Genomic DNA, 21,129 nt, shown 5'->3' with positions numbered 1-21,129 from the left:
AAATGCATTACTGAATTTTAGTAATTACAGAAAAGCTACAACCCCCAGTAAAATCCTTGTGCAATGTTCCCTCTATTCTTTTCCATCCATGAGTGGATTTTTTTCCATCCATGTGCAGAATACTTTTTATGTGCACTGAGGCATGTATGAACGTGAACCACCAGGAGAAAAAAAACCTAGCTGTGGGCTCCCTGCTGACCAGCCAAGCTGCACTGGAATCTCTCCCGAGTAGCTGCACCAGTGCATAGCTTACAGGGAATACTGACGTTGAGTAAGTATCTCTGAGCATGGTTGCACTTTATTAGACATACCACTAGCTAGCTTTAATTCAGCTTGCTCGGGTCCAGCGCTGGTCCTAACTAATTGGCGGCCCCAGGCAAATGGGGGCTGCCATGTGGCTGGGGGTGGGGGTTGCACCATCCTGGCTGCTGCACTCTCCTGCCAGGCCCTGCTGCACCCCCACCTGCCTGCAGTGTGCCCTGGCCACCAGGCCACTCAGCTGTGGCCTGCCCCTCCCTTGTTCTTGCACGGCAAGACCCAGCTGGCTCCAGCTCCACATGGACTGGTCCATTTTGGCAACCCCTTGAAATCAGCAGCCCCGGGTGACAGCCCAGCTCGTCTGCCTTTAGAACCAGCTCTGCTCAGGTCCCAGAGTAATGAAGTGTAGCAGCACGCGTCCACCTGGGCCAGCCCAGCAGGATACTATCCATGGTACCAGCTGAAGTGTATGCTGCCACAGCTTCACTATTCAAGGACCTCAGCAAGCTAAATTAAAACTAGTTTTGGTGCATTAACTCAAGTTGGAATCTTGAAGTGCAGACAGAGCTTTTTTTCTCGCAAAAATTAGACTGTAATGTTTTAATTATGACAACTGCATCTGCAAACCATGTAGTGGGTTATAAGCCTACTCCTTCAAGATGCTGGAACCTGAAGAAGAATTTAATGTCTTCTGATCACGCTGAAGTCATGCATCTGATGAAGCAGGTCTTTGCCCACAAAAGCTTATGCTCCAAAATATCTGTTAGTCTGTAAGGTGCCCCAGGGCTTCTTGTTGTTCTCAAAGATACAGACTAACATGGCTACCTCTCTGATATTGAAGTTAGGAGGAACTCAGCACCTTCCCCTGGGAAGAGGATCAAAGCAAAGAAGGAACCATACGTGACCAATGTTAGTCACATTTTGCAGCCATAGGCTGTGTCTACACTACAAAAATAACTTTGAAGTTGCTTACTTTGAAGCACAGACTTCAACATTGAGCATCTTCACACCCTACTTTGAAGCAGGGCACTACTTCGTTCCCAGCAATGGAGTAAGAACTTCAAAGTTGGGCTCCCTACTTCAAAGTTCTAATATAACTTTATATTGGTTTTATATTTGTGGTATTGATGTGATAAGGTTCATCCCTGTTCTAATATAATTTTATATAGGTTTTAAAGTGTCCTTATCATTGTAGCATCTGGTACCTTCCATTAGTATACTACAGGGTACGTCTACACTAGGAACTAAGTCTGAAGTTAACTTCCAAGTAAGGGAAAATGTGTGTAGACTCTCTGCAGGCTACTTCAAAGTAGCTCCTAGTGTAGACGCACCCATAGTATACTACTGAAAGGTGCCAGATGCTACAATGATAAGGACGTTTTAGAACCTATATAAAATTATGTTAGAACAGGACTGAACCTTATTGCATTAATACCACAAATATAAATTCCACTCATAATAATGGGAAACTCAAGGTTTTTTTAAAAAATGCTGTGACACACTGCAATACCATCAGCTGACTATGCACAGCATAGACTATTCTGATATTTGGGGAACTTGTGGGTAGACTTACCTTCCACAATATATGATTAAGTTAGAAAAATCACACAGCTACAGTCTTGTTTTAACTTAAAACTGAGCAATGCCAAGCAATCGTCATTGGTACACATTATAATGCTGTGCATGAGGTATTCTTTAAATACTGTAGCGCTTGATGAGAGAGACAGACTGAAGCTTGGTCTACATTAGGAAAGTAAGCTGACTGCAGATGCAATTGCAATTGCACAGCTAGAACCGACTTAACTGATATCAACTTACCTGGCTGTCCTCACTCAGTGTTCCCTCTTCTACCACCAAACTCATTTTTCAATTCAGACTTTCAACTCACACTGAAATGAGGTGACAACTTGTATGGCCCATATTTTAACAAGTTACTGATTGTCATTTTGGCAAATTTGTTGATTCATCTGAATAAAATCAAGCCTAAATTCAAATCTGCATGAAGATAAGGATTTTTGTATAGCAAACAAAAAGAAATAATGCCATCTGCTGGGACTTATATTATGACAAGTATGACTGCTGATACTTTGTTTAAAGTCCAGAATACACACACATCTCATAAACAAGAAGTCCTGTGGCACCTTATAGACTAACAGATATTTTGGAGCATAAGCTTTCATGGGCAAAGACCTGCTTCGTCAGATGCAGATGAAAGCTTATGCTCCAAAATATCTGTTAGTCTATAAGGTGCCACAGGACTTCTTGTTGTTTCTGAAGATACTACCACGGCTACCTCTCCGATACACAACTCGTAGAGCTGGAAGGGACCTCAGGAGGTCCTTGAGTCCAGGTCCCTGCCTTGCTTGGCAGGACCAAGCACCATCCGTTTTTGTTTTTTTTAATCTATTTGGCCCACATCCCTGAACGGCCCCCTCAAGGATTGAGCTCACAACCCTGGGTTTAGCAGGCCAAAGTTCAAACCAAGAATCTGTTTATTCATTTCTTAACCAGTCAGATTTTGAGATGTTGTTATTCTTTACAATTCCGATCACTTAAAATAATTATTTGATCAAGCTATTCACAGCTGTATCTGGGAAGAGCAGTTTTCCCTTGCTATGTATCTGACTAAACAGAATCCATCAGACATGTCACAATGGACAGAAGACAGACATACCATATTGTTTTGTATTATGATATTAATGTGGTTCTTCACATTCAATTATAAAGCAGAAAAGCTTAAAATGACACATCGGTCCCAAAACACAGACAGCGCACTGATGAGGAGCCATTCATTATTAGACAAGGCATCCATTCATTGTTACAATGCTTTGGTTTACTGAAAGAGGCTGGACCAGGATCAACAACCTGCAGCTCCGGAGCCGCATGAGGCTCTTTCAGGAGTCTTTTGCAACTCCTGATGCTTCTGCCACTGATTCCTCTGTGGCTCTCTACTGTGGCCCCCTGACAAAAGCCTCTCCCCCGCGCCCCTCACAGGCAAGGCCTGGCCACAGAACTTGCCTCAGGCTGGCTCCCTACTCCACGGACAGGTTACCAACCCTGGGACACAAGAGAAATCCAGGGGGTATGTGCGCCTGAGCCACATGGGGCTCTTTGAGCAATAACATGCTCAGTGCCATGACAGCGCTGTGTGCACACGGCCTGCCCCAGCACTTCAAGGGAGAAGTGTGTGGCAGCGATGATGGTGGCAGTTGTGGCGCCGGTGAGTCACTGGCATTGGATTACACAGGGGGCAGGGAGAGGGCTGTGGGTTCCTGGCTCTGGAGGAAGGGTGGGGGGATTGAGTTAAAGTGTGGGAGGAACTGGGGGTGCCTGGCTCTGGAGGAGGGGAGGAAGATTGAGTTAAAATATAAGAAAAGGGGTTAGGCGTAGGTATGATTTTTTTTAAAGGGCTACTTTATTTAAAAATGGTTGAGAAACACTGGTGTGGAGGGTTGATGCAATCATTGCTCCTTCCTGTTCAAGAACCTATTGCCAGGAACAGCATATTCCTTGTCCGCATTTGCTCTCCAATCCAGGGCGAAAGTAACTTATGCTTTCTAACTGGTACAAATCATTGTGTGCGCATTGTCCTTAAAATAGGGGTGACAAAAAGTCCAGTTTGACGTTATTTATTAAGGACTGTTTCTAGTCACATGCACTGCAGTTCTTGAAGTATTGATTTTGTAACTGAATATGAAAAAAATGGCTCTTCTCGCTATTTTGGTTGCAGACCCCTCGGCTGCAAAAATCAAATCTTTAAATAGATACTTCACAGGTTTCTGTATATGCAATCATCACATAACATCTTTTAAAGTATAATTTTTAAAAACAATTCCAGCATACCAGGTTGAAGTGTTTGTTTTTTCTTAGTATTGCCAGTTTTTTATTTTTAATTTAAGTGCAATCTGAATAATTTACTAATAAAACTATTTTATTAGTTATAGAAGGAAAAGAAAACCTGGCTTTGCAATCATCTCTTTCAATGCTTCTAAAATAAGTTAAAGAACAAAAGGATAGTTGTTTATAAAAAAGAAAGAAAGAGAGAAAAAAACAAACGTGCTTGATAGAGGATCTTTCGCTATATCTTAGGACAGAGGAGATAAATAATAGATCAGATTTTCATAATGGTAATAATAAAACCAAGCCAATGGGTTACATTACAACATATTTAAATACAAAACTGTAAATTATACCTCTGAATATAATCAGATAGGCATGTGAATCAATAAAAATTGATCCCTGGACGCTCAAGTGGTTCTAAAAGTGCAGACCATAAGCTGCTTCCTCAATCAGATGTTAGAATCACAGATACTTCATTTTTTCTTTTAAATTTTTGCACTGAGCTTTTTGTTACTTTGAAGTGAAATAATTTGCCTAGCCATGCTCACAAAACCAAAACCTACTACAAAATAACAGGGCTTGTAACCAGGGCAACATTTAAAATACACAATTCTGTGTGAAACACTTTCTTCCAAACACCCTTCATTTCCTAGCTTAGTAAAGGACCTCACCAAAAAAAGCACTAGTGAAAAAAAGGCTCACTTCTGAAACTGGGAAGATAAACACTGACTCTGTCTTATTTTGTTTATAATTAAACTAGTTTAAAGTTAAAAATATTTGAGTCTGAGAATTCATAGGTGGGAAGCCACATTACCAAAACAAATGGAAAATTCTGCAGATTAGTTGTCAAACATCGGCCTAACAACCCACACGGAAATTAGACCACGGACCACAAGAAAAATCACGTATGTGGCTTTACCTGTCCCTGGAACAGAATTTCTATCACAGTCAAGGGCACAGGCACTGATTTGCCACCTGACTGAGCACAATGACGTGAAAATCCTTCCAAAGCTATTTAAATCAAACACAATCAACACGTTTATCCAATAATAATGACCTTAAGGCAAGCAATAATGAATATATGATTGCTCCATAAATCCTTGTGTCATCAAGAGGACTGGCCAATATTTTAGCCTCTTTCCCACCCCACTCCCCCATTGGAAATTTATACACTGAATAAAACAGGGGTTTGGGGTGTATTTTTCCTAGATTAGATTCCATGTAACTACCATATGGCCCTGATCATGCTTTAAATGGGTTTAGAGGCACAAAATGTTATAGTAAAACCTTGACTGCAGAGGGGGGCTAGACTAAGAAAACGAGAAAGACTTCTAGGCTGTGGCCACACTTGAATATTCAGCGCCTCATTAGCATCAGGACGCTTCCTGCCGCGACGGTTTGAAAGTGCCGCTTTCGAAAGCTCGCAGCTCTGCGCGGCTAGTTAGGAGTCCTTTTCGAAAGGACCCTGCACATTTCAAAATCCCCTTATTCGTCTCAGCAGAGGGGAATAAGGGGATTTCAAAATGTGCGGGGTCCTTTCGAAAAGGACCCCTGTGTAGCCGTGTAGAGCTGTGCGCATTCAAAAGTGGCACTTTCGAAGCACCACAGCCGGAAGCATTCCAATGCTAATCTTCAAAATGTCCATTTGCATTTTGAAGTTTTGGCCAAGTGTGGCCACAGCCCTAGTAATTAACTTCCTGTGGACAAAGCCTTGCAGATTATGATAATGTGTTTTAGGCGCTTTAAAATCAAACCACATTCAAAGTAAACAGGCTGCTGTAACACACGTGCATTCAGTACAGGTCCCACCTCACCAGTCCCAGACATGATAATTTGCTGGACCAGAGAAAGTTCCCTGCCATGGCCCCCAAGCCACCACCTCCCTGCCACTGGGCTGCTCCTCTACCTTCCGGACTAGGCTTCTGGCTTCAGTCCACGCTGGGGATGCAGCTCCAGCCCTGCGCAGCTACTCCCTGGCCCTACACAGCTGTGTGGAAAAGCCGACTCCGGCCCCATGGGAGAGCTGGCTCCGGCCTGGCCTCATGGGGTTGTGGAGGAAAGCCAGTTCTTGCTCTGTCCCCAGCCCCATGGGGCTGCTGGGGGAAAGCCGCAGAGAGCTGCCCCCAACCCTGTGGGGGTTCTAGCAGATGCCAGCCCCAACCCTGCGTGCCTGCCACCCCATGCAGGTTGCTGGGAAGGACGTGGGCTCCGCTGCAGCACCGCCACAGGGGTGCCAGAGAACGTAGGCTGCACCCTCCTGCCTAGATCTCTGATGCACTGATGGCCCTGGTCCTGCAGTATGAGGGATGTGGCCAGACCAGAGAGTGCCCGATTTAGGAGTTCCAACCTGTAATACTAATGCCCCACATAGCTTATATCCTATCAGCTGCCATTCCTTCAAACTCTATTTTAATGTAACTTGTTAGGAGATAATGAAGAATGATCTAACCTCAGCCAGCAAAGGCAAATCCTATCTTTATGGGTGGGAAAAGGTACTACAACGAGGAATGAACAAGGAACGTGTTTAAAAATAACTATACCTGTTTAAGAAACTTGTTGGATGCTTGACTGTGCTTTGCTAACACATTTGGCAGTGCAGGATTTGCATATTCAAACTGAGGATTATAAGTAAAATCAGACTTGAAGAACTTAATCTTCTCTTTTTCCACATTGGAAGGCTTGATGGCAGTTAGTATACAGAGTTTTCGGCCAGAGACATCTACTTCTTTACGATTGCTTTTTGACAACTGAGGCTGCTTTGGCTTTGTTACACTAGAAAAATAGTGCCTCTTAGCCTTGCTTTTGGGTTGAGGTGGCAGTCCTATGCTGTTCCCTGCAATGGAAATACTGTGTGTAAACTTTACACCGCTAGACTCTGGACTAGCAATAAAGATGGATGTCTGCCTGTTCGGGCAATACCAGCTATTGCTGAGTAAAGGCAGTGGGACTTTGATCTTGCGGTGCTCGCTGCTTCGGGAGGTAATCAAAGACTTGGTAGACTTTCTGTGTCTCTTGTGGTAGGCAGATGGCAGCTTTTGAGAGTGGTGTTTTTTCTCCTCTTTGCTTTGCAGAAGGACATTGTAGCTACTGGTTCCTGTTGTGAAAATATCTTTAAGTATTCCAGAGGACAGGTGCTGTAGATTGGTTTCATTCTTAATGATCAAGTTATCTTCTTCTGGACTTAAGACTGACTTTTTAGAGAGCTCTTGTTCAGGCCAGTGAAGTTTTTCTGAATAAAAGAGAAGTAAACAAAAAGCTAAAACAAATCTGATTGTTCTGTAATGACACAATAAACAGTATATAATTTTTAAGACCTAACAGAATGAAAAGAAGGAAATATCAAACATGAATGCAAAAGAATTTTACATAACTGAAGCTATCATCAGATAATCTTGATTTTAAGCTATAACGAAACAGGCATTTCTCTGTGTGTGTTTATATATATTGTTAAACACACTAGGTGTGGAATTTCAGGCCTAATTTGCACAATCAGTTATGCTCATCTCCATATGTAGTTGCCTAATATGGGTGTGCAAACTCGGTACATATCTCAGCCACTACTTTGTTTAAATTCAGGCACCATGTATGTGTATTCACAGTTGAATAGTTATTTTATGTAATTAGCTTTTCTACTTGGGTTTAGTTTGAACCAATTATGATTATCTCTAAAGATGCTTTTCTAAAGTAATTGCTGTTTAAAAATCTGGTGATCCTTGAATTATACCAGGAGAAAGGAGTGGTGTGTAGGTGCATCTCACCAAAAAATGGAGTCTTGCCTCAGAAACACTCCACTTCGACTATGCATACACTTAGGGCAGCTTGAAGAGAACATGCACTCTGCTAGCCTGGGAACAGATAGCAGCACAGACAGTGAAGCATGACTTAGGTGAATAGAATAAAGACACACAAGAACATTAGGGTATATATCTTTTCCGTATCTCTGTGTGTTCTAGCAGTGCCTCTCCTATCTACATTAATATTCCACTAATTGACCACTGCTGAAGCCCTTCCTTGCTTTAGGGCACTACCGGAGCCTTTTCCTGATGTGGTGGAAAAGGAATCAAGCAGTAGGGAGAGGCACCTGGAACCATCTGAAGGGCAAAGGACTGAAATATGGGAAGTGATGGTCCCAGGCTGGATGGATGAAAAGCCCAGGCAACTGGTGCTTTGAGAATCTGCCAGCCTCTTTGTCACTAAGAGTGAAAATTTGTTAATGGATATTCTATCTATGCCCACCTTCCTGCCCTCTAGAGTGCACCACCACCCTGTTTTGCTGGGCCAGAAGCTCTGGTCTCCTGGAGCCAATGCACAGAGTTGGGTTTACCACTCCCACTGCAGAACAAGGCAGATATTGAACCAGCTCAGCACTGACAGGACTTAGCTGTAAGATAGCACCGAGCAAACCAACCCAAAAGCAGACCAAATCCCCAAATAAATCCATCTTTCCCTGTGTAAAAGTTTTGTACACTTAACACATATAGATGTTCACCCACTTTAACCATGAAAAGGAGATCTGCTGCGTGGTTGCTCTCTCCTGCCTTCCTGCCCCAGGTAACAATTACTTACACTGAGCTTGATAATAAACAAAAGTTTTTTTATTAAGTATAAAAAGTAGGATTTAAGTATTTGCAAATGGAAACAGACAGACCCAAACATGTTACTCAGTTAAAATAAAAGATTACAGCTAATTCTGTCATACTAATAACAAGCAGTCCTAGACCTACAGAAGAACACAGCTATCCCTCTGAGTCTATTATACCAAGAAACTTGTCACATGCATTTTTCCCCCTAAAGAGTTGTTTTTATTTCAGGCCAGAGTTGATCTTTTTCTCACCTGGGCCCAGCAGATTTGCCTTCACCTTTTTGTTACAGTTCTTTATTTTGAGGTTTTGTCATATGTATCCATTTCAGGTGGAAAGGCAATTTCAAAAGCCATCTGAAAGCAAACACCTGACTGCTTTCCATTCCTTAAATAGATTTTCCCCCAGGCTGGGAATATTTTGTTCACTCTCCTCATCCCCATTGTAAAATACAAGATTCAAGGAGGGTTCCAATACAAGGTGGCATAATCATATATCTTTCTATGACAAACCACAGTTTGGGTTTACAGGAAAAATAAAGCCATTCATGGGTCATTGCTTTGAGTACTGAGCCATTAAGTTCCTAAAGGATCACTAATGGCCGTCATGAGCACATTTAGAATTAAAACCAGATTCAGATGTCATATTTCTAACTTCACATATGAGAATTATACATCCACAAAAATAGGATATACAGATTCAGCAGATTGTAACTTTAAGAATATGTTACATGATCTGTTTTGCATAAGGAATCTTTGAGTTACACATATTAATAAGCCAATTTTCATGAAGCATGGAGGAGGGTTGTGACAGTAATGCTGAAGCCCACTCCAAAATGGAGAGGGTTACAAGCAAGCCAGACCAATCAGAGTAAGGAGCAGTCAGACAATCAGGGCTAGGGTGGGCCCTATAAAAGTCAGCAGAGCTGAGATGAGCTCACGCTCATCCTGCCCAGCCAGAGAGAAGGAGCGGGGTTCCTATGGGAGGGAGCCAGGGGCACTTAGATAGAGAAAGGCTGGATAGGTTAAGGGGAGCTGGAGAGAACCTCCAGCCTGATACTTGCTAGGCTGTAGGTCTTGAAACGAGGGCCAAGAAGGTTCAAGAGTGAAGGGGAAGTGACCCAGGGAACAGAAGCAGTCAAGGGAAATGAAGGAGGGAAGGACAAGGCAAACACCAGAGGGTGCCTGGGATGGGACCTAGAGTAATTGGTGAGCCTGGGTCCCCCCTTGCACCACAACTAGCCACACTGAAACATGGCCTATACAGACTGCAGCTTGCACCCAAGGCAAGGGGATAGATTTTGGGGCTGCAGTTTGCCACAATGGCATGTTTGAGATTGAGGACTGCTAATACACCCCATAGGGGCCAGAATGGAGTGGTATGCCATGAAGAGGTTGTTGTAGTCCCAGGAGCAAAGCAGGGCCCAAGCTAGAGGGCGCAGACAGTGGAGCAGAGTGATAATGGGTAAGAGGCTGGCCACAAAGCAGTGGACTCCAAAAAAACTCAGCCAATTCCTGATGTGAGTGTCCAGCAGGAAGTGCTGTGGAGGTGAATCGACCCCATTACAGTGTCTCTATGACAAGGATCCACAGAACAGAAGATATGGGCCCTGAGCATGCACAAAGTTAAACTTAGTAAAGCCCTCAGGATGTGCACCACCATTAGGCATAACCAAACGGTAATTAACTGTATATACAATAATTATACTCTGAATAGAGCATTAACAAAAGAATCATTAAATCTCTCAGAAGTAACTGAATCAATAATTTAATTTAATTCCAGCTTTGTTTTCGTAGTAAAATTAGACTTGGATTTAAGAACAAATTGAACAAAAAAACCCATCACATAAGTAAGAGCATTTTCATGTTTTCTTAACTCATTTTCAAATTTCACACTATACGAACTCACATTCTTCAGTGCTAAGGGAGCTGCTGGAACAAGCAGTAAACAGATCAACATAATATGGTGTAAAAGTGTGAGAGGAAGGCCAGGCAGGACAGGGGTTAAACAGGGCCTGTTTGCACAATCAGCCTCACCCCGGTTCACCTGCAGCCAGTGTCAGGCCTGGAGGAGTATAAAGGGAGGGAAGCCAGCCCAGTTTGGGACTGACCAGCTAAGAGGCAGGAGCTGGCTGAAGCAGTACGGCCAAAGCCAGAGCTGCCACCTGGTCGGCCACCAGAGGGCAGAGCCTCAGGACCCTCCCACAGGCACAAAGTGAGGGAACCCCTCCCAGGGAACCCTTCTCCTGCCAGAGGGAAACTAGATTCTTGGGGCCATGCCCCAAATATATGCATTAGCCTCTTGGGTGGGGCTGAAGACCCACACCCCAGTCCCCGGCAAGGGGGCCAAACCACTCACATGTGGTGGAGAATGTGGGCTTTGCCCATCCCTGTGGAAGGGCCATCCTACTGTGACAGCCATAGACCCAGCAAGTGCGAATCACTGAAGCAATGGAGCCCTTGCTGAAGTGGATGGTGGAGCAACAGGCCAGCCAGCAGCAGCAGCAGCAGCAGCAACAACGGCTACTCCAACAGATGGCTCAGCAGCAGCAGCAGCTAACTGGGCAATTAGCAACCCACCAGCAATGGCTGATGCAGCAGGTGACTTCCCTGCTGCAACCCCGAACCCCGGATGAGCTGCCAGCACCGGCACCAATCAAGCTTGCAAAGATAGGCCCCGAGGATGATCCAGAGGCATTCCTGGAGATGTTTGAGTGGGTGGCCACTGTTGCCCAGTGGGCCCGAGGGCAGTGGGCAGCCATCTTGGCACCTTACTTGACAGGTGTCACCCAGACTGCATATTGGGCACTGGACACTGTAGCTGCTCAGGACTATGCCCAGATCAAGGCAGCAATCCTGCAGACCCTGGATATCTCTGAAGTGACTTTCTGCCAGCACTTCCATGAGGAAGTATGGCTCCCCCCGGACCCTGACCCCACCTTCTCACCCAGAAGCTGCAGGGTGCTTGCTGAAGATGGCTGGAGCCCGAAACAAAGTCCGGGGTGCAGGTAGTCGAGCAGATCGTGCTTGAACCTGTTCTGGGGGAAGGGAACAGGTGATGAAGAACCACCCAGAAAATATGACTGCAGCCATCCAGTTGAAACAGAATTATCTAGCAGCCAAGTCCCCTGGAATGACTCCGTCTCTCAGCCCCAGGTCAGCCAGAGGCACCCTGGCACAAGTGACGGAGGGGGGCCAAGAGTCGCAAGCCCGGGGTAGGCCGCGGCACTTGCCACCCCTCACTGGGCCCCAAAAGACTCAGGGCTACCAGGCTAACCCGGGCTTCAACCCCCTGGGTCTCGGACCAGCCCACCGGCTCCTCCATAGGGAACCCAGCCACCCCTCAAACAAGGTAGAAGAGACTCAACTCATGCCCCAGCCTGGAGATGCTGTTCCATGTCCATCCCCACCCCAGCCCCTCAAGGAGAACCCCTGAAGGCCACCCCGGAACAGGACACTTGCTTCACATGCAGGGGTCACTGGGCGCTGGTCCCAAGACTTGCCCATACATGGAATGCAACTTTGGGAAGCTATGGGCCCCCTAAACACGGGTGCACCCCCAAGGCCCTGCCAAGCTGACCATCTCCGTTTACATCAATGGGACACATGCAACTGGGCTGACTGATTCAGCGTGCACCCAGACCCTGGTTTGGCAAACACTCGTGCCTGACTTAGGGTCCCCGCAACGCACCATCAGGCTGCAGTGTGTCCATGGGGATGTGAAGGCCTATCGTTGCACCCGGGTAACCCCAGGAGTGGGAAGGCACGAAGAACCATTGATAGTCAGCCTGACCCCAGCCCTTGCCTATCAGGTGATACTGGGTAGAGACTGGGGACACTTTTGAGGGCTATTATCAGGACTTAGGAAGCCTTCAGTTAGGGAACAGCAACCCCAGCCATTAAGCATTGTGAAGGTGGGGACCACAACTCTTGCTGGAGTAAGGGAAGTGGTGGACCCAGGGGAAGAGACTTCCTAGGGGGCAGAACTGGCCCAGGTGGGCCCGGGTCCCCATCAGCTGGAGATGGAGCTGCCCCCACTGACCAAATCCGAAGTCCTCACACGACCCTTGGACTTTGTGGGGGAGCAGCAGGTGACTGAGATGCTGAGCCGAGCATATGATCAGGTGACGGTAGTAAATGGGGAGACCACTGGACCCTATCCAGCAGGACAGTTACCTCATTTTGAAATCCAGGGAGACTCTCTACCACATAGAGAAGGACCCACAGAGGGCAGAAGTGTACCATCAGCTCCTGCTTCCCCAACCATACCGGAGAGAGGTCATGCAGCTCGCCCATGCCATCCCTCTTTCCCCACCTGGAAAGAGATGAGACATTGGCTAGGATCCTGGCCTGCTTCTTTTGGCCCAGGATCTACAGAGAGGTTGCAGACTTCTCTGCCCCCTCCCAGAGTGCCAGCTCACAGCACCCCTGTCCATGGAGAAGGCCCTGTTAGTTCCCCTCCCACTCATGACTATACCCTTTGAGTGGACTGGCATCGATATAGTCACCCCCTGGAGAAGAGTGCAGCTGGGTACTGGGTTATCCTCGTTGTTGTTGATAATGCAACCCAGTACCCAGAAGCTGTGCCACTCCACTCCATGAATGCCAAGAGGGTGGCAACTGAGCTCATGAATATCTTCACCCATGTCAGGGTCCGTTGGGAGATCCTAATGGATCAAGGGACAAACTTTATGTCCCAAACAGTGCAACAACTTTATCGGCTGTTGAAAATCAAGATACTCTAGACGTCCGTCTACCACTCCCAAACCAATGGACTAAGAGAGCGCTTCAATCAGACTTTGAAGACCGTGCCCGGCAAGTTTGTGCTGACGGATGCACGTCACTGGGACCAGCTCCTCCCAGCCCTCATGTTTGCAGTTTGGGAAGTGCCCCAGGCCTCCACAGGGTTTTCACCCTTTGAACTCCTGTTTGGAAGGCAGCCGCAGGGGATCCTAGACCTGTTAAGGGAGATGTGTGAGGAACAGCCCTCCCAAAGCAGTAACGTGGTGCAGTATGTGCTCAACTTACGAGAGAGGCTTGAAACTCTAGGTACATTTGCCCAAGAGAACCTCCTCCAAGCACAGCAGGCCCAGTAGGCAGCTTATAACAAACAAGCAAGACTCGGTGAGCTTTAACTAGGGCATCAAGTGCTACTGCTACTACCAAGTAAAGACTCCAAACTCCTCGCCCACTGGCAGGGGCCTAATGAGACTGTTCAGTGAGTGAGCCTAGTGAATTATGAGGTGGACCAGCTGGGTAGGTGTAAGAGGTGACAGATCTACCACGTAAATCTCTTAAAACCCTGGAAGGCCCAGGAAGGGTTACTAATCACCCCCTACTCACCAGACCCAGAAATGGGGCCCCAGCCAGAAGAGGTAGCAAACCCAGGGGAGGTCCAGATTGGGCCTAACCTTATCCCAGAACAGAGGCTTCAGGCCCAGGAGTTAGTTGCCAACTTCCCCTCAGTCTTCTCAGCAAAACCCGGTCAAACTCACCTGGCTGTCCACCATATCCAGACCGAACCCGAGGTTAAGGTCTAGGAGAACTCCCAGCCCCTCCCCAGAAGCTGAGGGAGGCGGTGAAGCAAGAACTGCAGTTGATGCTAACAGTGGGAGTAATCGACGAGTCTTTCAGTGAATGGAAAAGCCCAGTAGTCCTAGTCCCCAAGCCATATGGAAGCACCTGGTTTTGCATCGACTTCTGGAAGTTGAAGGCCGTGTCCAAATTCAATGCCTACTCAATGCCCTGGGTAGACAAGCTGCTCGATCAACTTTCAGAAGCAGAGTACATCACTACCCTCGAATTAACAAAGGGCTATTGGCAAATCCCCCTCGCACCTGAATCCAAGGTGAAGACAGCTTTCTCCACTCCCTTTGGACTCTTCCAATTCCAGCTCATGCTCTTCAGGCTGCATGGTGCTCCAGTTACATTCCAGCAACTAATGGACCAGATTCTACATCCCCATAGCCAATACACTGCAGAGTATTTGGGCGATATAGTGATCTATAGCCATGATTGGCAGACCCACCTACAACATGTGGCTGCCATATTGCAGTCCCTCCAGGAAGCAGGCCTGACAGTGAACCCGACAAAATGCTGCCTCAGAAGGGATGAGACCACCTACTTAGGTTACACCTTGGGGAAGGACACGGTACACCCCCTAGTGGGGAAGGTCCAAGCCCTCCAGCGGTACGCCCCTCCATCCTCAAAAAAACAGGTAGGCCAGTTCCTGGGATTAGCAGGGTATTGCCACCACTTCATCGCAGGCTTCTCCTCCATCGCTGCCCCTCTTACCGACCGGCTCAAAAAAGAGAGTCCAAACTGCATCCCATGGACTCCAGCTTGTGAGGAAGCTTTCCAAACCCTAAAGGCCCAGCTCTGCCAAGAACCGGTCCTGTACAGCCCCGACTTCTCGAAGGAGTTCTTGCTGCAGACTGATGCCTTGGACGTCAGAGTGGGAGCTGTACTCTCCCAAGTTGTGGCGAGGGGGGATGAGGAACACCCAATTCTTTGTATCTTTGTATATATTGTACATTCATGCACAACATCTAGAAATGGGGAAAGAAACACCACACACAGTCTTGAAGCATCCTTCCAACACTCAAAGGATGAAGTTAAACCTACACTAAAACTTCAGAGTTATAAACACCAACATTATAAACTGACCAATTCACCTCATTTGGAACTGGATGTATGCAATCAGGCAGCAGCAGAGACCAAAAGAAAAAAAAAAGTAGAGGATTTTATTAAATATAAACCACTAAAAATAAAAAAGGGAAAAATTTAAAAAAATATTGACAAGGCAATGCATCTGTTTCTCAGCTTGTATCATTTAAACTAAGGTGTTTAAAACAGCTTTTTTAATTCTCCATATTAAAGTTTCAAAGCTGGATGAGCTCAATGGTCAATTGTAAACTTTTGAAAGAATAACTGTAATGTTTTTTTCAGAGTTATGAACATTTCAGAGTTATGAACAACCTCCTTTCCCAAGCCATTTTTAACTCTGAAGTTCTGCTGTATTAGATCATTTTTCTCTGGTTTGATGAGTAGATATTATATAAGATTAGTTGTGCTTTATGGTCAATTTGAGAGGCTTCCTTTACACTAGGCACAGAGATGGCCATAAGGCATTATAGTTCAAGTTAATAAAATCAGTTAAATCAACGCAAGAGAGACTGTTTATCTAACTTATTTTGCTTTAGCAAAAACTGTAGTGGTATGCCAAATTACAATTCCCAGCACAAAGGAAACAACCTCAAGTATCAGTCCCACAGAATAGGATGCAGTCAGGACACTGTCCAGTAGACTAAAGTTCATGAGCCATACTAGCATACAGTCATTGGTTACATAAGGAAAGGTGCTTTTGGCAATAATAAGAAAAGGATTGTGCTCATCTCTTTCTTGGGCGAGAGTGAAAGGAGAAAGACATGGAAAACTAACTTCAGGCATATATTACATCAAATAGCATGAGGCTCTTTGTCTTTAAGGAAGGTGGATGCTGTTTAAGGACAAGTTTTCCAAGTGACCTCAACTTAGTCCCCATATGGAGAGCAACAGCTCCAACAGCCACCCTGGGGCAAGATGAGAGGAGGGCCCAGCTCTATGAGATGAGAGGAGGGCCCAGCTCTATGCCCCAGAAGGGGTGAGGCTAAAGGTGGAAGGGGCAGGGCCTCGGACATTTGGCCCTCAGCACCACCCAGACCGCAGTGTTGTGCCCTCCATCCATTGCAGCTGAAGCTGCACTGCCACAGGAGTTCAAAGAGACTGGAGCGCCAGACACCGCCACTGCCAAAGTACAGGTTGAACATCTAATCCAGACCTTATCATGGGTATGGCCAGGTCGGTGGCCCTGATGTAGAGCTCAGGAGCACCAGGACCAAGCTCCGCTCCATTGGCCACAGTGTCTCTTGGGAGTAGAGCTCTGCTGATCAGCTATCCCTGTCTATCCATGGATAGCTGTATCTATGGGTAGACATTTATACTGGCACAAGGCTCTACCTATATGTGGGAGTGCCAATCTGAGTGCTGGATCATAGGAAATCTTGCACAAAAGTTTGGGTGCACAGTTTTTGTTGAGCATGCAGAACTGGAAGTGGACATTTTATAGACCACCTCAAAAACAATTAAATTCCAGCTAACAGCAGAAAACTGGCACCTTTGCCATGAGCCTATCCAAAACAGTGTTGGAACAGAGAAGGGTTTTTCTATGGCCTTAAGGGGCCCATTTAGGTATCTGAGGCAAACAGATTTAAAAAAAAACCAATAAAAGAGTGGGGGATGGTGCTTGGTCCTGCCAAGAGGGGAGGGGAGTGGACTCGGTGACCTCCCGAGGTCCCTTACAGTTCAATGAGATGTGTGCATCTCCATGTATGGCTAAAATGTAAGTGATTCCTTGAAATTCAACTAGCATGTGACACACATGCACATTTCTAAGAAATGTTAAAAGTGTAACAGAAGTAAAATGCAGGAAACAGTGCAAAATAAAACAGAGATTCTTGCTGCATCAACAAAGTAAAATTATATATGACAATCCATTCATTGGTATGGTTTATGTAGTCCAAAGTTACAGGAACTTGTCTTCCTCTCTATGAAACCATATAAAAACAAACCAGTATATGCAACATAGAGAGGAAAGATGGTTGCTGAGGTATAGTCACATGTTGTAGGGCTGTGTGGTGAAGCATTATGGTGAAGCATTGTTTTATATCCAACTGCAGCCTACTAATGAATGGCTTTATACAATCAAAAATGTATTCGTCTAAGAAACCAAGTGCTATTAAACAGAATCCACAAGAGGTTTCAATAAATATTAGTTAACAGTTGTGTATTTAATACAGGCTAATACAAAAAATTGAGATTCCAAGGACTCCAGTAGGTGAAGAGCTGACACCTCGCTGTATTGACTGCCATATTGTCAACTTGTATGCCCTCCTGCCTACGTACAAGAAGAGCAAGTTACAACTGTTCTCAGAAGTAAAATTGTGAATTTCTTGACTTAATTTTATTTACTTCAAGTTACCCAACAGAAAACAAAGTAGAGCATCTGTCGCAAACCCCTGGGCAGCCCTCCTAACCTCTCTAAAACTACATAATATCCATACACATTTTTCACTTGATGCTAGTGCACAATACCTAGCAACTGCAACCATACCATAAAAAAAAAAAAAAAAAAAAAAAAGCCCTCTGGGAAAAAAAAATCAAAGTCCCTTAAACAACTTCATGTAAACCATAATTAATTATAATTTAAGGTTATTACTACTGCACACTTCTAGGGGAGACTTCATCTCTTCTCCCCTCTGATCCTTATTTTTATTCCTTTAACATCACCAAATACTGACATGTTCAACCATCATTCAACTGACAGAGCTGTGACCAATCTGAAGCCATACACATTTAAAGTCCTGGAAAGCTACTCAGGCTAATGCTGATTAAAATCAGTCGTAATAACCACATCATAATAATGTCTTGTGACAGTGCAGTAACTTAAATCAACTCTGTCATGGGTGGTTTCTCAGTGATATGCTGCCCTGCCAGAAGCACTTCAAGAAATGATGTACAAAATGACTCTCTTTTAACAAAGAAATTGCAGAAAGAAAAACAAGTTTCAAATTACAGGAAGTTAATGGGATACCGCAGGGGTTTAAAAGTAATTATATAAAATACATATGCGTCTTCCAATATGATGAATGTATTTTATAGTAGTAGTTGATTTATAGTCTATACTGCTTTCTCTTATTATTGGTGTTATATGGTAACTGCACAGTTCTCTGAGAATATTAATAGAAAAGGAGTGCCGAATACTGGTGAAACAATTGTCAGTATTTTTACTACAACTATTTCATGCTTTATTTGCATCTTGTTACTCTCTTTCGTGTTCTTATTAAAATGCTGTAGTTACATTTTAATTCTGGAACTTTTCAGGATCGAAGGATGCCTCATAAACAAAATCATTAGCATTCCTATTTAATGATTTATTTGAATTTTACACTGCCTCTTTTGCTCTCTCATTTTGCTGGTTAAATTTAAGCTATTTAGCGTGAAGCACCAACACATGTTGGCAATAAATACATGGAAGGCAAAGAGTTTATAGATTAAATGAGATAATTTAGTATTTTATTTGGTTGCCGTTTTATAGGCTTTTTCTGTTTTGATATCATTTTAATTGATTTGCTAGGATTTTTTTTTTGCAAGGCTGTGCTCAAGCATATATGTCAGCAGCCCACTTCATAAACACAATGACATACCATTTAATATTTCATTTTGGGTATTTTTACTCTTGTATTCCAGTGTGACAGTTGTCAATTACAATCATTATAACAATGCAGCCTGCCAACAGCAACAGGGGAAAGAAGTCACTTTGGAAACTGCATATTATCAGTAACTGCATAATGTAATGGGGGAGAGAAGAGTCTAAAAATCGTATGTATCAGTTTATCTGCTTAGGATGTTCTTCTGATTCAGGTGAAGACTACAGGAATATGATGCGAGAGCAAGGACTAAGCACTAATGATAATGAGGATGGTAATAATAATAATAATAATAATAATAATAATTAATACTCACCAGTGACACGGATGGATTCGAGCATCATTCCTCTTACAATGTGTGTGGGTAAGAGGTAGTCTACTTCCCCTATTCTAATACCCTAAAGATGCCCCCTCTGCCAGGACCCAGCCTGGAGAGCTGTGAGTTACAGGGTGGTGATGGTACCCTCCCTTTGTTTATACACAGGCGGGTGGAAGAGGAAAGGGCTGAGGTGGCTGCAGCAATGGGAAGGGTGCAGGGGAGTTACGTACCGCCTGTCCCCCACCCACACCTAGCAGCAGCGGCTGCCTCCCCCACTGCCTGCTTCGGGCAGAGCAGGAAAGCGGCTGTGTAGCTTCTGCTGCCCAGGCCCCCGCCACCCTTCCTGGGCATGGCACAGCACGAGGGGCGAGACGGACGGGACGAGACGCAGCAGCCCCCGCGCAAAGAGGCAATGCGGTCTTGCCGGCGGAGACTACAAGTCCCGGCATGCAATGGTGCTCAGCCGACCTACGCACAGCCGGGAGCAAGGCGGAGCCTCCTGGGATTTGCAGTCTGGGAAGGAAGCTAAAAGTGTTGCCACCCCAGGCGTGCAATGCGCTTCCTGCATTGTTGCTGTACATGTGTGACACAGGGTGGAGCTCGGCGCGGTGCTCTGTGGCTGACACCTCCTCATGCCATTTCAAGTGGGCAGCGCTGGGCGAGTGTCCCTATTTTTACTTTTTCAGTTCGATCCCTTGTGATTGTGTTTGAGCGATGTAAATACACATACCGGACCCAAGTCAGCAGTGACTAAAGGCGAGTGTAAGTTACACCTCAGGTATAACGAGGTTAGAAAACAAGCGATATAAGTGCTCCAGAAGTGTGACCTGGGCCAGTTCACATCCGGGGCATGTGCACACAGAATGCAGCTTATGCCACTATGAAACCTCTTGGGACCAAAATGAAGCCTAGCATAAGCAGTGTCAACTCTATTGCAAGTTGAATCCACTTACGCAAAGGCTGCTGCACGTGTCATCTGAGAGCTGGGGGGACACAGGTGAAATGCAAAGGAGGGAGACTCTTGTATGGAACAGCGGCCTGTTTGCATTTCTTTTTCTAACACTCCCCGCCCTACACCCCCCCCCCTTGACATGTAAACTATACAAATTATAAACACCCACTAAATGGCAAATAGAAGTAGATTACACAAGTGTTTCTTAAACTATGTTCCACAGAACACTGGTTTTCTGTGAACAACTTGCAGGCGTTCTCCGAGCGTCTGACTCTTTTCAAATCATACAATGACGATATATATTTTCTGTTATTAAAACCAGATACAATGTTATTTCTTCATTGCTGTGATACCTGATTAAATTCATTTTGTTCTCGCTGTGTATGTTGCTGTTTGTTTGTTTGGTCTGACAACAATTTTTGAAGAAAATTTTCGTAGGTGTTCTGCATAAAAATATTATTGTTTGGTGTCCCACGGTCTTAAAAATTTTAAGAAACACTAGATTACTCTACCTTGACATTTATTTTGTTCAGCTAACACATTGTTATTCTGGGAGGTTTTTGTTTTCTTTCAGAATTCACAATATTACCAAGATAAATATTTTTGCATCAGACTCTGTAGGAATACATTTGGTACAATGGTACATTTTGATTTTCTATGTTATAAGCAGTTTAACGCTTTTGGTGACCATTTTTCAATTACATACAACCTCCCAGTATTTGAATTAATCTTTTAATAAAAATATACAACCTGCTACGTAATGCCATTTTCATAGATGGTAACAACATAAACTTATGACATCTGATTATACTAGGTGTAACTGAAGAGTAATTTCCACAAGCCCCAACTCTTCAGCAATTTAAAATCTAATTCTGAGTCTTACCTGCAAATGTTTCATTGATCTCCATGAATCCTCCTAACAGATATCTTTAAG

At 44.8% G+C, this 21,129-nt stretch overlaps 1 protein-coding gene across 2 annotated transcripts in view; it reads right to left on the bottom strand.

Annotated features, from left to right (window-relative positions):
- MATCAP2 (microtubule associated tyrosine carboxypeptidase 2) overlaps positions 1 to 19,638 on the bottom strand; it is a 31,875-nt gene extending 12,237 nt beyond the window's left edge. Inside the window, exons 1-2 of one of the 2 annotated variants that reach the window (XM_074988099.1) lie at positions 19,241 to 19,638; positions 6,639 to 7,354 (exon numbers count right to left, since the gene is read on the bottom strand). In XM_074988099.1, coding sequence (XP_074844200.1) covers positions 6,639 to 7,354; positions 19,241 to 19,268 — 744 coding nt within the window. In that variant the 5' untranslated portion in view covers positions 19,269 to 19,638. The remainder of the gene's footprint in view (positions 1 to 6,638; positions 7,355 to 19,240) is intronic. The other variant, XM_074988100.1, reaches the window with a different exon arrangement.
- Positions 19,639 to 21,129: the final 1,491 nt, after the last annotated feature.

This window comes from Carettochelys insculpta, chromosome 2, assembly GCF_033958435.1.
Source record: "Carettochelys insculpta isolate YL-2023 chromosome 2, ASM3395843v1, whole genome shotgun sequence".
NCBI lineage: Eukaryota > Metazoa > Chordata > Testudines > Carettochelyidae > Carettochelys > Carettochelys insculpta.
The sequence above is the reverse complement of the archived record's forward strand: the minus strand, read 5'-3'. Positions and strand labels throughout refer to the sequence as shown.